General features: G+C 40.2%; 1 protein-coding gene across 2 annotated transcripts in view; it reads right to left on the bottom strand.

Annotated features, from left to right (window-relative positions):
- Pou6f2 (POU class 6 homeobox 2) overlaps positions 1–20,219 on the bottom strand; it is a 339,941-nt gene that overhangs the window by 218,816 nt on the left and 100,906 nt on the right. For both annotated transcript variants that reach the window (XM_013033013.1, XM_013033012.1), the window contains exons 2-3: positions 19,637–19,731; positions 15,993–16,221 (exon numbers count right to left, since the gene is read on the bottom strand). In XM_013033013.1, coding sequence (XP_012888467.1) covers positions 15,993–16,221; positions 19,637–19,731 — 324 coding nt within the window. The remainder of the gene's footprint in view (positions 1–15,992; positions 16,222–19,636; positions 19,732–20,219) is intronic.

Raw genomic sequence — 20,219 nt, 5'->3', positions numbered from 1 at the left:
GTACCCAGTTCCTGAGTTCAAGCCCCAAGACTGATAAAACACAACAACAGCAACAACAAACAAACAAACAACAACAACAACAACAAAAACCCTTTAGCCACAATGCAGTATCACTTTTATCCATTAGGGTAGTTTTGTTCAAGCAATCAACCAACCAGCCACCACCACCAAAAACAAAAATAAAGAAGAGAAAAAAAGTAGACTCAGAAAATGGCAAGCCAGTTGACTGACAGTGATGGTTAATTTTAGGTGACAACTTTACTGGATTAAAGGAGGTTTCTGGAAGAGGAGCCTTTGGGTCTCTGGGCTGAGGAAGACATGGAGTCAGCCAACCAGGGCACCATTCACTGAACTGTGGACTCAGTGAATTCTCCCTCTCACTTCTGGAGCTGGGAGCCCCTTCTTCTGCCATTGGGCACCCCAACTTCAGCTTCTCTAGCTTGGACCAGTGCTTTTTGCTCCCCAGATTCTCAAGCTTTCAGACTTGGACTAAGAGTTGCCTTATTGGCTTGGTGTTCCTTGTTCTGAGGCTTCCAGACAAAGAAGGAGCCATGCTCTCAGCTTCCCCGATTCTCTGGCTTGGAGAGAGACTCTCGTGAGACTCGTCGGTCTCCATTATCGCTGTTTCTCTGGAGAATGCTGATGCCTATGCTGACCTAAAATGGACACTCTCCCCATTTCCAATATCAAGGAAGTATGCACAAAATGGGTCAAAACCCTTATATGCAAACAAAAGGGAAATCTGCAAGCACTGGAAATGAGGAACAGGAAGCCAATGATGGCCATCCTGAGTCCTTGACAGAAGACGTTGATAAAGGCTTAACTCCTTTGGGGCCTATGTTCCTACACCAACTCAGAACCCTGGTTCTCTGGGCCCTAGCAAGAAGAGGTGTGTGAATGGCGTTTCTTAGTAAAGTTCAGAAGTGTTCAAAGTAAAAAGGATTTCCTAGACAAGGGAATCAGGGAAAAAAAAGTTGTTTGTTTCTATGAAAAGCTCTGATTAGGGAAAAAGTATCTGTGGAAAATTGAAACCCAGGTATACGTACTGCATGCTGGAGCATCTAAATTTATGTCAGGTACCTGGTGCAGATATCTCTAAGCTGAATGATTCCTTAGTAAAATATGCAGGGCATAGTAGATGATATCTACTTCTTACTGAAATCCCTAGTAGAGCTAATTGAAAAATAAAGATGTTTACAAAAATGAATCTCAGAGTGACAAGAGAAAAAGGCGAACTACAAAACATACTTACAGTGTGCTATGTACCATCTCAGTACATCCAAAGAGTCTTATGTATTCTGTGTATACTGTAGTAAAGTATAAGTGTGTGGACCACAGATGTAGTGGTCACTTCTAGGATGAAAGGAAGGCCATAGATGATGGGGTGGAGGGAAAGAAGGAGGAGAATTTTAGCATCAGTCATAGAACTTTTTTTCTATTAGAAGGAGATTGGAAGCAAATTAACTAAAACTATAACATCTGTTCCTTAAAGATTAGCAGTCTGTCTGTATCTCTATATCCATTCATCCACCCATCAGTATCTATCTGTCTGTCTGTCTATTTGTAGGGCTGAGGTTTGATTTCAGAGCCTCATGCTTAGCAGACAGGTTCCTTACCAGTTGAGGCATTTGCTATTTTTGAGACAGGGTCTCATGTTTTTGGCCAGACTGGCCCGGATCACCATCTTTCTGCTTACAATTCCTGCCATAACTGAGCTGTAAGGCATGTACCACCCACACCCAGCCTTTTCTATTGAGATAGAGGGCTCAGGCACTTTTGCCCAGGGAAGCCTACAACTGAAATTCTCCTGATTTTAGCCTCCTGAGTATGTAGGATTACAGATATGAGTCACTACACACCCAGAAAGATCACTTCATTTTTATATAAATATATTTATAACATATATATGTATTCCTGTATTATATGTTTCATACCACATATAATTATATATTATATAATATATATAATATTGTAGTACATGTTATATATAATAGAGATATTTATATAAGTATAAATATTTTTATATAAGTAGAAATAAAGCATATACACATTCATGTGCATGGCAGTAGTTCTACTATACTTCAAATAAAGTACAAAGAGAGAGATAATTTTAGATTCCAATCAAAGGAAGCTGCTTATAGAGTTGCAGCAATTTCCTCTCTGTAGAGATAAAAATCCCAACAGTTTCTAAGTGACAGTAGAGAACCTATAAAATGTGTTCTCTTTCTCTTTGTTATCAAAGTGGATCCTTTGAGATTTTTCTGCTTAGGGATCTAATATAGAAATGCATATTATTGTAGCTGTTGCTGTTTTTAATGAGTTAAGCTTTTAACTAGTGCCAGACATGTAGAATATATATATATATATATATATATATATATGTATGTAATAATGCAAGCCACGTATGTAATTTAAAATTGTCTGTTCACACTTTAAAGAGTGAAAACAAATGGCTGGAAGCATGGCTCAAGTAGTAGATAGCTTGCTTTGTAAATACAACATCTTCTGAGTCACAGCCCCAATATTAGTCAAGAACTAGTGGCTCACACTTGTAAAAGTCCTGGCTATTCAGGAGTCTGAGACATAGAGGATGGCAGTTTGAAACCAGCCTGTGCAGAAAGGTCTAGGAGACTCCATCCCCAAATAACCAGAAAAATCCAGACTGAAGGCATGAATCAAGTGGTAGAATATCAGCCATGAGTAAGAAAGTGGAGAATGCAAGACCCTGAATTCAATCCTCTGTATGAGCATATATACTCACAAACAAATCTATATAATAAACAAGTCTGTATAATAAAAAGTAAAAAAATCAAATGAAATTAATTTTAATAATATGTTGTGCTTAATTCTCAATAAACAAAAAATAATTTCAACATGTTATCAAAATAAAATACTAATGGGATAGTTTATGCATGTGTGTATTTTACACTACAGTATATCATGGTTTCTGCCAAAACCAGTTCTAATTCTTAGTAGTCATATGTGGCTCACAGCTACCCTATTGGTCTTTGAAGCTCTTAATAAAAATAGCTGTCATTTATTATCCACTTATTAATGTTAGAGTCTACTGTTACACAGTATCACATTTAAGTTTTAAAACAACCCTAAAAGACAGCTGAGGGAAGCTCTAACACCAGCTACTTAGGAGGATCGAGTTCCAAGGCCAGCCTGGCAACAAGTTAGTGAGATTTTCATTTTACACATTCATCTCATCCATTCCCAAACAAGCTGGGTGTGGTGGCAGCATGTGCCTGTCAACTTGGCTTTGTGGGAGGCATAGGAGGATCATGATCCAAGGCTCCCAAGGGCAATACCTCATGTGGTAGAGAGTGTGGCTCAAGTGATAGAGAGCTTGTGTACAAGTGCAAGGCCTTGAGTTCAATCCTTAAGACTGAAAAAATTAAAAAAAAAACAACTAGAAGATCCCAAATTTCAAGGGAAAACACAGCCTGTGGCTAACACAGTCAGCAAGCAGCCTGGGTAGATGCAGACTGGCCAGTGTGGCCACAGCTCATTCCATGGGCCTCTGTGCTCAGTGGTTGCCTGAAGGCAGGGAGCTCATCCTAGTGAAGCCTCTCCTCATTTAGCCTCTGTATTAACCAAGCACCTCAAATCTCATTCTTACCAAGCACTTAGTTGTTCAGCTGAGCAAATGCCTTATCTGGGCTGAGAGATGGTGCCAGGGACCCCCACTTTTTATTCCATCTCTCATCACAGGGCTGGAAAATGGGATCCAGTATTTGCTCTGACTCCAAATCACTTCCAAATGAGACAAAAGGCAGTGAAGTAGCACATTTCAGGAGAAAGGGAAAGACGAATGTCACATCTCCCAGTGTGCTTTTGCGGTCTTGGAGCCCTTGGTGGGTCTCCATCATTCAGCTGTTTGACAAGCTTCCGCTTTCTCTGCATCTGGCCCTACGTGGGACAGCGTGAGCACCTTTCATGGTTTCATAATCAACTGGAAGCAAGGAACAGCACCAAATCAAGGAGAATGAGACTCCAGCTGCTGTTGCTGCTGGAGTCGCCTTCTGAATGTGGCTTCTACAATATTTCATCTGTGCTGACACCTTTCACTCTCAATTATTTGGCTGCTGTCAAAACAAATCAATCAAATTAAGGCACTGTGTCTTCGTGTTACCATTCCATTGCAAGTTAGCAGCATTAGCTTTGAAATAGATGGAAGTATAAATTGTATCTCTATTATTTATTTAATGCCACTTTCTCCCATGTGAATTATTCTCCAAACACAGTAAACTCAAGTGATCTTTTGCCCGATGTTGAAAATATATGTAGATATTCTGTGGAGAATCTGTAACATCACAGATCTCTGGGGAGGGGAGAGTGAGATACATGAAAACTTGTTCATGGATCTGTAAATTTGTGCTCATCTTAATCCAGGGACAAATAACAGACAACTTATATTCTCCTTTTTCCTTTCTCATTTTAACTGTAGCCTTGGTGAACATAGTTGACAAATATTACTTGAAAGAAGATGATGTTAAGCCAAAGAAAAAGGTTAACATGGGAGAAAGAGTTTTTTCAAAGATTCATTTTGTTGACAAGAAGATAAAACATGAATAAAGGTATATCATTTCAACAAATTAAAATGATGTCCAAACTATATCTTTTACAAAACAAATATCTTCTTCTCCTTACCTCAAAACTGAGAGGGTTACTTCCATTGTTTTGTTCCAGACTATAGTGGGCATAAATTACACACATTCTTAAAGAAAAAAAAGAAGAAGAAAAGGCCAGGTGCTGGTGGCTCATGCCATAATCCTAGCTACATAGGAGGCTGAGGATCCTCATTTGAAGTCAGCCCAGGCAGGAAAATGTAGGAAACTCTTATCTCTAATAAACTACTCTGAAAAAGCCAGTAGCAGTACTGTGGCTCAAGTGGTAGAGTACTAGCCTTGAACACAGCTCAGACATGGTGTCCAGGCCCTTAAAAGATTAAAAAGCCAACTCACTGACAGATTTTAAAAAATTATTTCTTCTAATTGCACTATGGCCCTTGAAGGAGTACATAATAATTAAAGCTCCAATGTGAGTGTGAAGATTCTGCCAATGAAAGAGAATCTAGCTGGGTACTCATGGATCACACTTGTAAATTCTAGCTCTCAGGAGGCTAGGATGCTTATCTCCAGTTATCCATTAAAAAGCAGTAGAAATGTGTGTCAAGTGGTAGAGCATGAGACTTGAATGAAGAACCCAAGGGACAGTGCACAGGCCCTGAGTTCAAGCCCCAACACAAGTAAAGAAGGAATGAAGGAAGGGGAAGGAATTAGGGAAGGAAGGAATTAGGGAAGGAAGGAAGGAAGGAAGGAAGGAAGGAAGGAAGAGGCAGGCAGGCAGGCAGGCAGACAGGCAGAATTTTCTGGAAGCAAATTAGATCTCCACTCTCTAAAATGTAGGCAGAGAAGATTTGGGGACCAGCTTCCTTTTCCTCATTTTTATTTTAATTTATTTATTTTTGTCAGTTGTGGGGCTTGAACTTAAGGCCTGGGAGCTGTCTCTGAGCTTGTTTGCTCAAGGCTAGTGCTCTACCACTTTGAACCACAACACTACTTCCATTTTTCTGGTGGTTAATTGGAGATAAGAGTCTCACAGATTCTCCTGCCTGGGCTGGCTTTGAACTGAGATCCTCAGATCTCAGCCTCCTGAGTCACTAGAATTATAGGCATGAGACCATTTCCTTATTTTTACTACCTCCTCATCTCCCACTTCCCTCACCTTCTCCCAGATAGAGAAGTTCATTTTGGCTCCAAGGGACAAGTGTGCATGTAAGTTTGCCTTTGCTCTAGGTAACTGATGCTGAGAACATCAAGCCAACTGCTCCTCGTACACAGGCAGGTATCAGTGGGCAGCAGCCATCATACAATGTATCTACTTGCTTTCCCTAACTCTGCTGGTTGCCTTGGAATCAAATCTAGTTTGCACATCCCAGGGTAGACACGAAGTTAGCTGCCATCAAACGCCCTGATGGATTTAAAGCCTTATTTTGTGCAAACTTGGGATCACATTACTTTTCTGCCTTTTGCTTTGAAAATAAATGCTTTGGCTTTGCTTTGACATTTATGTGGCAGCTGGAAACCATTATCCTTTGACAATGCTTTATTCCATTGACAGTATCTCTTAAATACGCAGTAGACTAGTCCTACCCCTCATTCATGTGCTTCTGGTTTAATCCATGCCCCAGTGCTTCAGCAATGCTTGCTTCAAGGATAATGTACTGCAGAAAAGGCTCTCTAGGTATTTTTAAATAAAAGTCTGAAGTCTCAGAGATACAGAGGTTTGAAAACTGCCAAAGTAAGACACATTACAATGACTTTTCATAACTTCTTTATGGTAGATTTGGTGTTAGTATATGATGCATCCTATGGAGCTCTTCTGAACCAGGCTGAAAATATGAACTTATGCACTAGGTGTTTTTAATATTGTGACAGCCACCCACATATCACTGCATACTGAAAGCTGGAGTCCTTTCTTCTTGTATCTGGGGCTGGGACTGCACTGTCCTTTCTGTAAGGGGTATCAGACATTTGCTTTCACGATTGTGAAGCCACCGGGGGAGGTAACTGAGTATGGACGTCCCTGGGTAGTGGAAGAGTAAACTACAGGCAAAAGCAGAGCATGGCCCACCTCCTTCCTGTCTCAGGCACAGTACTAGGTGATTCCATGCACATGTCCACCCCTTCCCCCCATACCCCAACAACTTCTCCCCCAATCCTGTGACCAAGCTCATTAAAGACAACTCAGCTAGCATTATGTCCTTTTTATACACAATGAAAAGTATTTTTCCTGGTTATATTATTACCTGAGAAATTAATGCAGTTGGAGTAGCCAGGAAGTCAACAGACTGCTTTGAACACTAGACATGCTAGAAATTATTTTTTTGCTCGTACAACTTGGTTTTCTTTTTTTTTTTTGGTGGTATTAGGGGTTCAATTCAGGCCCTCATGCTTCCTAGGAAGGTGCTGTACCACTTGCATCACTCCACTAGACCTGTCTGTGTTGGTTATTTTTGCTCTGTGAGAAGTGGCCAGCCTGAACTCTGATACTCCTATTTGTGCTTCCCTTTGTCACTGGGATGACAGAGCCCTGCCACAGTACTTAGACACTGATTGAGATGAAGTCCCAAGAAGTTTTATGTCTGGGCTTGCCTGCAACCATGCTTCCCTTCCCCATCTGTACCTTCCAAGTAGCTGAGATTATAGGTTTCCATTGTCATGCTTCGCTAGGGATGATGTTTTAGGCAGTAATCAAAAATATTTTTATTTAAATGTAACAACTATTGATGTAGGCACTTCAGAATATTCAAAGAATAAATTATATCATTTATAATCTCTTCCTGTCTAGAGTCTAACAGAAACACTACTGTGTATAGTTGGGCATTTTTACATATTTACTAGTTCTACATCCTGGGATTCAACAACCATGGATAAAATGTGTCTGTATATGTTTAGAGTTTGGGAGTAATTATTTCCTAAGCAATACAATGTAATAAATACATACATTTTACTTACAATGTGGTAGGCAATAGTCATCTAAAGGTGGACTAGAGCACTGGGAGAATATGCCTAGGTGTGTGTAAGTTCTCTACCATTTTATATATGGGGCCTGAGTAATCTACAGATTTAGGACCTTTGGGGACCTGGAATGAATTCTTGGTAGGTATCATGTTTATTTTTTTGCCTGCTATGGCATGTATATAAGTGCATGTATGTGTGTGTGCGCATGTGTGTGCAAGCATGTACCAGGCACACCCTTGGGCTCCTTTGAGACAATCAGAGTCAAATTCTATGCACTTAGAATCATTATTATTTTGTGCTACCCTCTAAATCTGAGCAATGAAGTCAACAAGATTCCTTAATAGGAGAACCTGAGTCTGCTGTTCCTATGGACCTTTTCCTGGCTTTAATTCCATCCACAGTTTTGTCCTCACATATTTTTAGTCAATGTTTTTTGTATAATTTCCCATAGTAAATGTCCCCGCTTTATGGCACAAATTGGATGGACTCCTGCAGTCACGCAATCACAAGCATGGCTGAGACAGAGATCGTCAGCTCCCAGATCTTCATTTCCCTGATGGCCGCTACTCTAGCCTGAGGGAACAACCACCGCATCTGGTCCCTATAATTTTTCCTCTTGCTAGATATTACATAAAGGAGATCATGTTTCTAAGTCTTTGCTAGTTTAAGTAGTCCCTCGAGTTATATTCATTGTTTCTGCATTCAGAATCCATGCGATTAGCCCCTTCTCCGAGGATTCCTCTTCCCCCCACACTGGATAGCTCAGGTCCGTCCATCCTCTGGGGTTCTGTAGAGTGCAGAGACAATGGCTTATGATCTCTGTACAAAATAGTTCAGTTCCCTACTTCCCAACTACCAGGCTGGTTCTTTAAGGAATGTCTTGGGTGACTTCCATATCTCAAGTTTAGATAGTGGTCTAGTATACTATAAGGTTTAGAAAATTACCTGTTCAATGAAGGAATAAACATTGTGTTGGTGACAAACAAAACTAAGCAAACCTGTCTTGTGTTAATCTGGTTATGGTTCTATTTACAAGTTCCTTCTAGCCTGTCTCATCTAACTTCTTGTTACCTGGAACTCTTAATTTTCACTAGAATAACAGCCAAACTTTAGAGGACCTGATAGTCTCTATTCCCCTATGCCTTCTTCTCTGTATTGAGTGTTCCATTGACTTTTTTTACTTGATTAACTCCAGAACTCATTCATCCATCGACCCATCTATCCATTCATACTCTAACTCCATCATTTATACTTAAGCACCATTATTTTCTGTTTTTGAGACACATTACTGAATCAGATTCCATTCTAGGGACAGTGAGATACCATTATATATAACACATTCTACACACTGATTCTTCTCTGTAGCACCAGCCAAGTATCCAAGGCTGCCACCACTGACTCTGATGGCCATGGTAGGAAGGAATCAAAAGGCTTTAAGAAAAGAAAAAGAGAAAGAAGAAAGGTAGTTTTGGAGATTTTTGTATATGGTAATCGATGTTAGAGAAAAAGTAAATACAAATGCAGCTAAGGGGGACAGGAGAGCTGAGGGTGACAATGAGGAGGGACAGTCTCCAAGCAGACATGCCAGCCTGTGCAGAGTTAGTGGGAACATGTTCAGAGAAGTCAAGGAGGCCAGTGCACTCTCACACACCAAGGTTGATCAAAGTTGCCTAAATCCAAAGAGAATGGTATGGTGGTAAGAAACCAAGATGAGTTGGAATCAGGATCTATGTCTTGGACAAAACTTTGGCACGTGGAACTGACCAGAAGCAGAAATGACCAGAAGCAGAAATGACCAGAAGTGTTGCACTTTCTGAGAAGACTTCCTTCCCAACCAAAAGCTATAATATTTTTTAGTGCTGGAAACTTCAGGCAGCCATTTGGCCCCTAAGTGTCTGTAAGATGGATGTGGACTGAGAAACTTCCCAGAGAACTTTCCACATCCTCATCAGGTATGTTAGTTAACAATTCTGGTAGTTAACAGACAGGGAAGGACCTGGGCTAAGAACTGTTAACCAGGGACACTTCCCAGAGACATCTAGCACAGGGTTCATCGCCCAGCTCCCATACAGACCCATCTACATGGTATTTGCATGCTGCTGTGTGGTCACATGACTTGCCTGGCCAACAGGAAGTGTGCATACTTGTTTGCTAAAGTGAGTTTATACTTGCTTACTGTTGTACCCTCAAGCTGTTTGGTATAGATGGGGACATCCACAAATAAACAAACTCTGCTATAGCTTTAGGGTGGAAAACTATTAGGGAAAGAAAGGTACAACAGATGTATACAACACAGATGAATCCTAAAGTCACGCTGAGGAAGAAAAGACAGACACCAAGGTACAAGAATAGACCTTGTGAATCCATTTGTGGGAAGTTCTAATCTTTGCTGACAGAGAAGTGAGGGATTGCCTGCAAAGAGAATTTTGAGGAAGGATGAAATGTGTGATGTATTGATTGTGGTTGATGGAGACTCTGTGTGTGTGTGTGTGTGTGTGTGTGTGTGCACGTGTGTGTGCACACAAAAATGCCTACACTCCAAACTATTCCCAATATTAGTTTTAGGGGTACAATGCTTGGGATATGCCTTGTTCCTTAAGGGAAAGTTTGGCACCTGGGTGGAAGAATCTTTAAGAGGTGAACTTAGTAGATCGTAGCTGCAAGGGCATCACCATCAGAAGGGATTAATGCTGCTCTGGCAGAGCTAGTTAGTTCTCATGAGAATGGGTGATTATAAAGCAATGGCACTCTGACTACTTGGCCTTTCTGGTGCATCATTGGTTTCCTTTTTGCTTCTTCATGTGTAAGGTAGCCAGAGACCTTCACCAGAAGCCAAACCTAAGAGGCCACCCAAGCTCAAACTCTGAATCTTCAAAATCATGACCTAAGCAAACCCTTTTCTCTATAAAACACCTACCATAAGGTATTCTATAATAGTGGCTCAAAAATGGACTAAGGAAGCAAAGGAAAGCAGGGTGAGTTTTCTGCTATAGCTACCGGCAGGAAATGCATCCTAGGCTTTGATTTTTAAATTTTTATTTTATTGTAAAGATGCTGTACAGAGGGGTTACACTTACATGAGTGAGGTAATAAGTACATTTCTTGTTACCTCTTCCTTCCCTCCCCCACCTCTCCCACTACCCCTCCCCCAAAGTTGTAAAGATCATTTCCATCATAGTGACTTGTGAGTATCATTGTTGCAGTGGGTCATCCTATGTCCTTGTTTCAGCATTTTGTTATTCCCCTTCCCCTCCCCAAATTAAGTAAAGGTATATACAAGATACAGGGAACCAAAATCAAATACAATGACAACAAAAGATAATTATTTTTTGTCAGTTGTGGAGCTTGAACTCTGGGCCTGGGCACTGTCCCCTGAGCTCTTCAGCTCAAGGTGAGTGCTCTACCATTTGAACTACAGCGCCACTTGAAAAATTTTTTAAAATTGTTATTATAAAGATGTTGTACAGAGGGGTTACAGTTACATAAGTCAGGTAAAGAGTGTATTTCTTTTTGGACAATGTCATTCCTTCCCTCAAAAAATTTTTAAACATGCCTTGAACCTAATTGCTTTTCCATGTTCAGGTTAGGCAGTAAGCTCTAATGTATTTTTGGTCATTAATTTAAATGTTGTGTTTGACTTAACTGGAATGTTCACACTTTGGTATAAATCAGCTACAGAGCACATTTATAGTCTCCATTTATGTTGCCTGCAATGATTAGTGGGTCATTCTGGCCTGTGCCATGAGAACCTTCTGGAATTCACATCTCTTTGTGGCTACATCTTATGCCCAGGTCCACCTATGCCTACATTCACATTTTCTGCCTAAGTTTAAGAAAAGCAAAACACCTGACACATTTGTTCGAGGTCCTTAAAGAGGATTTTCCTTTGCTAGATCCACTATTAATTCATTTTATTTTTCCTCTAGATCAATCGCACATTGTAGTTTTAGCAGTTTTTCTTTCAAGCTAACCAGTAAAAGGGAAAGGAATGACTTTTCAAATGATTTTGGAAAAAAATCTTCCTAGATCCTTATTTCTTAAATGTTAATGTGCATAGAAGAATCACCAGGAGAAATGGCAGATTTGGTTCAGTGGGAGTATGGAGAGCCCAAGATTCTGTATTTGCTGGCAGTTGATGTGAGGTGGATATGAGGTGGATGCTGGCAGTGTAGAGGAGACTGGAGTATGACCTCTTCTGATTGTTGGTAGGGAAGAGCTGCTCTTTATGCAGGTTCAAGGTAAGAGTGCTCATTTAAATACACGTGTGAATCATAGTCTCCAAACTCTGAGAGCCAGACTATGTTCTTTAGAAGAGGACGTAAAGAAATCACTTTAGTAAGGAGGAAAATATTTTAAAAACTTATCCCTGTATTCTAACTTATTAAGAAACCGAAGCTGCTGGGTGCTGATGGTTCACACCTGTAATCTTCGCTATCCAGGAGGCTGAGATCTGAGGATCATGGTTCAACGCCAGCCCAGGCAGGAAAGTCCAGGAGACTCTTATCTCCAATTAATCAGCAAAAACTAACAAAGGAGATGTGACTCAAGTGGTACAGCAACAGCCTTGTGCAAAATAGCTGAGAGTGAGAAGCCCTGAGTTCAAGCCCAGTACCAGTACCTGCGCGTGTGTACACACACACACATACACACACACACACACACACACACACAAAACGTATGGAAACCACTTTTTTTCTTAGCAAATCTGTAGCATTTGAGATAGAAGAATGTTCTGATTGGCCAGCTAGATGCGAAGGCTAGAGAATGACCAGAGACCTTTCCCATTGGTCAAGATAGTTTGATGAATCAGAGCTTCACACTTCACAATGAGAAAAGAAAGAACTCTCTTGGAACAAGCATGGCACACAGGCACATAAGCCAGGCCCAAAGAAACATAGGTCCCATGGTTTCCCTTATTTTATTTATTTATTTATTTATTTTGGGTCCAGTCGTGGGGCCTGAACTCTGGTCCTGGGCGCTGTCCCTCAGCTCTTCAGCTCAAGGCTAGCGTTCTACCACTTGAGCCACAGCGTCACTTCCGGCTTTTTTTTTCCTTTTTGCTTATGTGGTGCTGAGGAATCGAACCCAGGGCCTCAGGCATGCAAGGCAAGCACTCTACCACTGAGCCACCTTTCCAGCCCCTTATTTGCAATAACTAGTATATGTCTGAGTCAAGCAGAAAAGGTCAGATAAGTTGATGTTAGGGAAATGAACCCTAAGATATGTATTCAAATGCTTTTTTTCTTTCATGCGATTGTTTCTAACATATTTATAAGATTATTTCTTTGTTGCTTTGTATGTCCCTCCCCCATGGTATAACCCCTGCTTTTACTGTATTTGATGTTGGTATAATTTGTGGAGGGGAAGGGAAAAAACAAATCATTTAAATAGGGATACAGGTGGACCCATTGCAACAATGAGATGTATGAGTTGTTATGTTGAAAAACGAACTTTACAACTTTGGTGTGGGGGGGGGCACGTTCGTTGGGGGGGGGGAGTATGGGAAGGGATGGGAAGGGGAAACGAAGGAGGAGGCTACAATGCTTGATAAGAAATGTACTCATTATCTTGTCCATGTAATTGTAACCCCTCTGTACAGTATTTTCACAATAAAAAAAGAAGAAAAAACTGCAAAAAAAAAAAAGAAAATACAATCAGGCTGTGTGTATTACATTTCAATCTCTCCCTCTCAAACTCCACCAATAAAATTTGTTTAATAAAATCACTAGGGAAGGCAGGTGCCGATTAAAGACAATCAGGCTTACCAGCCATCTTAAGACTCTGAAAGCCTTGGCCTGGGGTTGCGGTGAGAAATAATGTGTTTATTGTGGATAGAGTAGTTGGGGGAGAGTGGGGAAAGAGGAGGCTGTAGGAGAAGGTCCCTCTGTCCCATTTTCTGACCACATAAATGTGTGTAAGGGTTTCTGCTGAGGCACCAAGAGCCTATTTGTATGATTGCTATCCCTAAGAGAGAAGATAACTTGGAGACATCTTAGATTGGCTCAGCCTCAAATCAGGCCAAGAACACTCAGATAATTTTCCTGCCTGCCATCCACCCACTATCCCCTCAGTACCTGCACTATATCCTTAGAAACTGAACAGCTGCAGACACACAGATCATCACAGACAGCAACAGGTCACCTGAAGGTGATGGAATTAGCCTGGAGTTGGCTGCTAGATCACAAGATGGCAGCTGGTGTTATACTTCAAGTGGTGGACACTGGCTTTGGGCATGTTGGACACTTCCTGTTGTCTCTGGATTTCTCAAGGCATTTGAGAAATTTAGCTTGTTTGTGATTTTCCTAATATTAATTCTGACAATTTTGTGCTCTGGGAAATCTCTTTCCAGCCAACCATAATGGTTAATTTCTTAGACTAGTGAAATCTGAGTGGTGAAGAAATGATGAGGGATGATCTGAAGTGAAGAGAAAATTTCAAAGAAATGGAAAGATGGAAATCTCTTTTATCCTGACTCTGATAGGTTAATAAAGAGAAAGGCATTGGGAGAGGATTCGATGTCAATTAGCATAGGTTATAGTTTCCATACCCTGGTTATTTGCAGCTGGGATGTGTTTTATTCTGATGACATCACTGACTCCCTTCCACATCACTGAAAGTTCAAAGATGTAGACAATGTGGGAAATGCTCGTACCTGTGCAGTCAGCAAGAGCATGGTCATCAACTCTAACACTTCAGAAAAGGAGGCTAATGGAAAGTTGAGTCCGAAAGATGAAGAGATAAACAGACCTAACGTTTCGTTTGCCTCTACTTACTCAGGTCACAGCCCTGGGATTCATTTTCTGAAAGTCAAGGAGCCAAGAAGAACCAATTTCCAAATCATAAACTACCTCATAAATCAGACGTTAACAAGAAAACCCAAAACAAATGTAAAAAACAAACTTTTTTCGTTTGTTTTGGGTTGTTATTGAGATAGGATCTCACTGCGTAGCCCAGGCTGACCACAAACTCCTCATTCTCCTACCTCTACATCCCAAGTGCTGGGATTACAAGTATGTACCATCATGCCCTGGCAAAAGAAAACTCTTGAATGAAGAGGTCCACCTTGAACTCTTAAAGTAATAGACACCAAGTTCCTGAACAATACGCAACCATACATAACAAAGATATCAAAGACTTTTATTTTTGACCCTGACTCTAGTGTCCATTTTAACCAAGCTGGATTAATTCATGACCAAGGAGCCTTGAGTGCTTATGTTTATTTATCATATTCAATATTCCCATAAGCACAAATGTTCCAAATGGAAGGCTGCTTTTTGTTAATGCCCACTTCTTCATTAAGATTTCATCATTCACCTACATTAAAAAGCCTTTCCCTACACTTTGTAGCCGTTGCTTTCACCTTGTGTATTCCTGTGTTATTTGCTTCATCTTGAGTTCCTGATTTCCAAGGCACTCAAATTCGAAACAAGCAAAGTTTGTGCATTAGTGTATCCTGAACATACATGATTTATGAATGGCAGGTTTCTTGGCACAATTGAGAGAGACTTTATTTTAAACATTAAAATGCGAGTCAAGAAGTGGCAACAATGGGTGGAAAGAGGTCCAGAGTTCACCATTTCTTACCTGGTCCAGTTTTGAGTATGTGGACTAATGCTCTTAATAAATTATACAGAGCCCTGACATTTGACCAACTAACGAAGTCTCTTAGATTGTTATTCTGATGACTAACCTAGCTGAACTGCAAAAATAAAAATTAACATTGATACAAATAAACACTCTTGCAGAGTTGTAAGGCATTCTATTGTCTTCAGACCATTTTTTTCTACCATAATTCTTCCTCTAACAGTCTTTTGAAAATCCAGTCCATCAGCCAATGTTACAAAATATTTTAAGAAACAGTCAAAACCCTCATAATCTCAAGAGGAGTATTCTTCCTGAGTAAAAATAGTCTTGTTATATGCCTAACACAGAAAGTTCACTATACAAGTTTTTTTTCTCATTACAAAAATAATGCACAATAATACATCTGTTGTATAATGAAAACCTAAAATCTACTTGGCACTAACCATGAAAGGATTTGTCCCATATAATACCTTATATTTGAGGTCCTTCAACAAAAATCCCCCACAAAGAGGCCACAACTAAACTTTCTCAGTGCATGGTTCAATGGAAGAACTTGTGAGATTGTAACTCATATCTTCAAATGCCAGCATAGGAAGTTTACAGTTACATGCTTGATGTATCTTTCAATGATTAGTCCTAAGTGCTGCCAGAAGACCCAAAGGACTTCTGTATTCACATGAGGAAATAAGAGTGGACAAAGCCCATGGCTTAAGCAAGCTCAGGATTCACAGAGAAGTTCTTCTGCAAGCCTTTCTGCTCTAGGGTGGAAGTTCTCTAAACCACATCCATTATTCAAGGCAGTTTCCTTATCCACTCCTAAGAACCCTGGCCAACAAATGGGTACAGTGCCACTCAGCACATGGACACATGAGTTACCTTGTAGATTTTGCAATGGCAAAGTCATAATGCCTCCAGCTGCAGCTGCTGCTACCAGCCCTTGGATGTTGGTGAGATTCGCTGTGGGCAGGGTGAGGACCAGGCCTTGCTGACCCCCTAGCTGTCCAGCCATGTTGAAGGGGATGAGGATGGGCTGATTGAGGGCTGGTGGGCCTCCTGGCATCACGCCGGCCACAGCAGAGGCTAATTGCTGTGCCGTCAGAAGAGGCTACAAGAAAACAAGAGAATTCCTGCTCAGTTTACAGTGAACAAGACATGGGCTTTCAACACTTCTTCCCCACCTGCACCTTAGCAGAATCAGAAAGTTCCATAAGTAACAGAGAAATGCTCTATCCCAGAAAAAGTGATTTATCTAGTGTGAAAAATGTTTTGAAATTATATCTCATTGGAAAATTTTACCTGGTTTGGGGAGCTCAAATACTTTTAAAAGTAGTATCTTGTAGTTGGGCACTGGTAGCTAAGATTACTCATGCTTGTAGTAGTCGTTACTAAGGAGGGTGAGATCTGAGGATCACAGTTCAAATCTAGCCCATGCAGAGAAGTCTGTGAGACTCTTTTGTCCAATTAACCAGCAGAAAGCTTAAAGTGGATCTATGGCTCAAGTGGCAGAGTGCCAGCCAGCATGAAGCCCTAAGTTCAAGCTCCAGTACTGGCACACACACACACACACACACACACATGCACGTATGCACACATGCACCTTACTCTTGTACATTACAATCTCAATAAATTTTCATTTGATTATAACACATGTATTTGAAGCTGTTACATGATTTGTTATCTATTGGTTCAGAAAGAATTCATTGAAATGGATGGGATCTGGGGGTTCAAAAGCAGCAATGAAATACTATTTTCAGCTCTTGAATTAACAAAAATAAGGTAAAAGTTTTTTTTTTTTTTGATGCTGGTAAGTCTACAGTGGCACCGTGATGCAGACCTGGGGCTGGATGCCACTAATCCTTCAGGAAAGCAACTTGAAAATAGGAACGAGAGTTGCAAATATATCCATCCCTCTTTGACTCCGAATGCACTTCTAAGGTAGAACTTGAAGACAGAATTTAACAGAAAAATAGATAAATGCATGAAAATATGCACTATATTTTAAAATATATAAGTGATAGAAAAATAGTTTGCTATAGTACCAATCTAATTGGTCTGCTACAGGGTTACAAAAGTAGATCATTGGGACACTTCAGAAAAATAGAAAATGTGTGTGATATAAAAAAATTACACATATATTAAAATGTAATATATAATATAAATGCATATTATATAAGTCCATTATATGTCATATAAATAAAATATATGCACATATTTTATAATGTGTTATATGTATAAATATAAGAATATATGTAAATATTATATTATACATATATAATATAAATATATTTACATATGTACATGGCACATATCTTTGTACATATATTTATATAATATACTTAAAATTTTATATATAAATATAACACATTATATTTTGATATTTATATTTTACATGTATAAAATATAATATATTTACATGCAATATTATAAATACATATTATATACATATATGCATGCATATATGTATATATAATATTATATTATTATATATTATATTATATGTTATACTATATATTATATATTATATTATATACATATACATATTATATGATGTGCACACATATAACTTAATATAAAATATTATACATGTTGAAATATATGAAAAGAAACTGGATATTTAAGTAAATGGACAATTATTAAATGGCACAAAGTATCTCTGTACAAGATCTAAAATGGAATGTAAAAATAAGAATTTCAGATTTTAAGATAAAATGTTTTTCTTTTGCTATCACTCTAAGGTTCCCTGCCCAGTTAAAAGGATATTATACAGTCATTTGTTTCCTATGGAAAAGGAACAAGAGAACTTACTAGGGATGTTGTTTCTTACTGGGAAGGGGGCAGGGAGTGCAGTACAGGCAGGGAAATGGAATGGAAGATGGTGTACACCTGTGAAGACCTAAGGATGAAATCTCTGGGGGTCCCTGCCCCCCATAACTGACATAAGCCCATAAAAAACAAAACAACAACAACAAAAATGTTTGTTTATGTGCACAGTTAATTCAGTAGTCATTGGTCGAAACCCCACATCTGGTGCCTGGGGAGGGCCGGTGCCAGAGTAGCACAAGAAGCGCCTCTCTGACTGCAAGAGATGACCACCAGGGACATTTGACCTTAGAGTCCAGCCCATTGTCCAGGACGTCGATTGCAGTGCTGGGGTTGCTGCCATGTGAAACCTGATCCCAGGCCAACTTTCCTATGCAAGCCTCTCTTCTAGGGAGGGTCCAACTTCCTTGTCCAGTGATGTTGTAAAGGAAAATGTAACTAAAGGTGGGCACAGTACAAAGCTCGGTATATAGTAGCCAGCCACGATGCTAACAGTGTGACCATCCTTCAACGAAGTACAGTGAGACTAGCAGTGCATTTCCTGTGTGTAGAGGTCCAGCCCAAGTCTAGGAGAGACACTCTAGACTCGCTTTACACCTTTCTCTAATACAAGGAGAAGACTAGGAGGGGCAGGGGTGTTCCATTTGAAGATAAGGGAGGAGTGGGAAGGGCTGAACCTACTCTTTGGCCACCTGCTGTTTCCTGTGTCCCCTCTGGAGAGACCCTCAGAGCATATGTGCAGGTACAAGTGCACACAACACAAGAAGACACTGATGCACAATTCTGCCCAACTTGGCTTCCTGATAGATGTCTCCTTGGCTTCATGCCCACAGACACAGAGCGGCCTGGGCATGGGGATGGGCGATGGGATCTGACACCAGGTGGTGATAGAGATAAGAACACCAAGATGGACTTCTGCTAGGCACCTGCACAGAGCTGTCTCAGAAGACCATTGATGGCAAGCAGGGATAGAAAGACCCAAATACTGGTTCCCACAAAAGCAAGATAAACTAAATGCTTCGCATTGGACAACAGAGGCAAAAATAAATAAATAAATAAATAAATAAATAAGTAAATAAGCCCAGCTATTTATAATTGTGTTCTACATCTCCATATAACCCACACCAGGCTGCAAAAAATATTGGACTTTAAAAAATAATGAATGTATTTCTTTATTAATGCAGGAGCTATGTGTGATGTACAGTATTGTCAAACCCAATAAGCTGAACTTGCATTAAAATTGCATTAACTTTTTTATATTAAATCACATCTTGTATTTCAAAAAATGCCTATAGTAAGGTTGAAATAACTTAATTTTCTCTGCACTCCAGTCATTAAAGTTTTACTTTTGAGAAAACTGACTGGTAGACATCAGCACAGAAAGAGTAGGTTTTAAGGGGGGGGGTGGAGAGAGGGAGGAAACAGGGAAACAGAGAGAGAGAGAGAGAGAGAGAGAGAATGTTTCCAAATGATTAAAACCAATTCTTCCTTTGAGAAGAGGGAAGAGTTTTGCAAACACATATTTTCTCCATGGTACTTAATAAATAATGTAGCCCTATAGCTTCCCTTATACAAATTTATCACTATCATAGCTCTGCTGGAGTTAATTAGATTTAACTCATGATTATTTATTTGGTGATTTAGATGGTTAAGTCCTACTAAATGCAATTGTGGTGAAAAGCAGATGAGAGCTTACTAACCTGTGACCCAACAGGAAATGGAGGGTGTGTCTGGCCTGCCTGGTGGTGGTCAGGAGTGCCTGGGTCTGAGAGCGGTGGTGCGCTTCCTCTAGCCCCTGGAATTCAAAAAGCAAGTATTCCATTAGTAAAAGGTCCAGCCTGGGAATTGTAGATGACCCCGTGGCCTGCGATGTCACAAAGTCATCGAAGCACAAGGCACAGACATGGCAATGGCTTGTTAAGCGCGCTAGTGCTCAGATCATTCATCACCTGCATGAGTGATGTGAAGAGGATTCAGGATGGCCAAAGCCATCAGGGGTGGGACCCAAGGGCAGTCGGTAAAACACAGCACCAGCTGCAGTAATAGGTGGTACCTCGAGACTCAGTCCCCAACAGTGCATCCTTCATGTGAGAAACAGCATCCTTGATGCACAGACAACAGAACTGGGCTGTCGGCACCAAGCGAAGGGAAGTAAGATCTCAGACGTGACCAAGGCTACCTACCCACATTATCCCCAAATATCGCTGTTCCCTTTTCCTCTGTGCTCCACATCCTCTTTCATTCAGATTTCAGATTCTGAGGCTTTGGAATTCCCTTTCCTAA

The sequence above is a fragment of the Dipodomys ordii genome, unplaced genomic scaffold, assembly GCF_000151885.1.
Source record: "Dipodomys ordii isolate 6190 unplaced genomic scaffold, Dord_2.0 Scaffold161, whole genome shotgun sequence".
Taxonomy (NCBI): Eukaryota; Metazoa; Chordata; class Mammalia; order Rodentia; family Heteromyidae; genus Dipodomys; species Dipodomys ordii.
The sequence above is the reverse complement of the archived record's forward strand: the minus strand, read 5'-3'. Positions and strand labels throughout refer to the sequence as shown.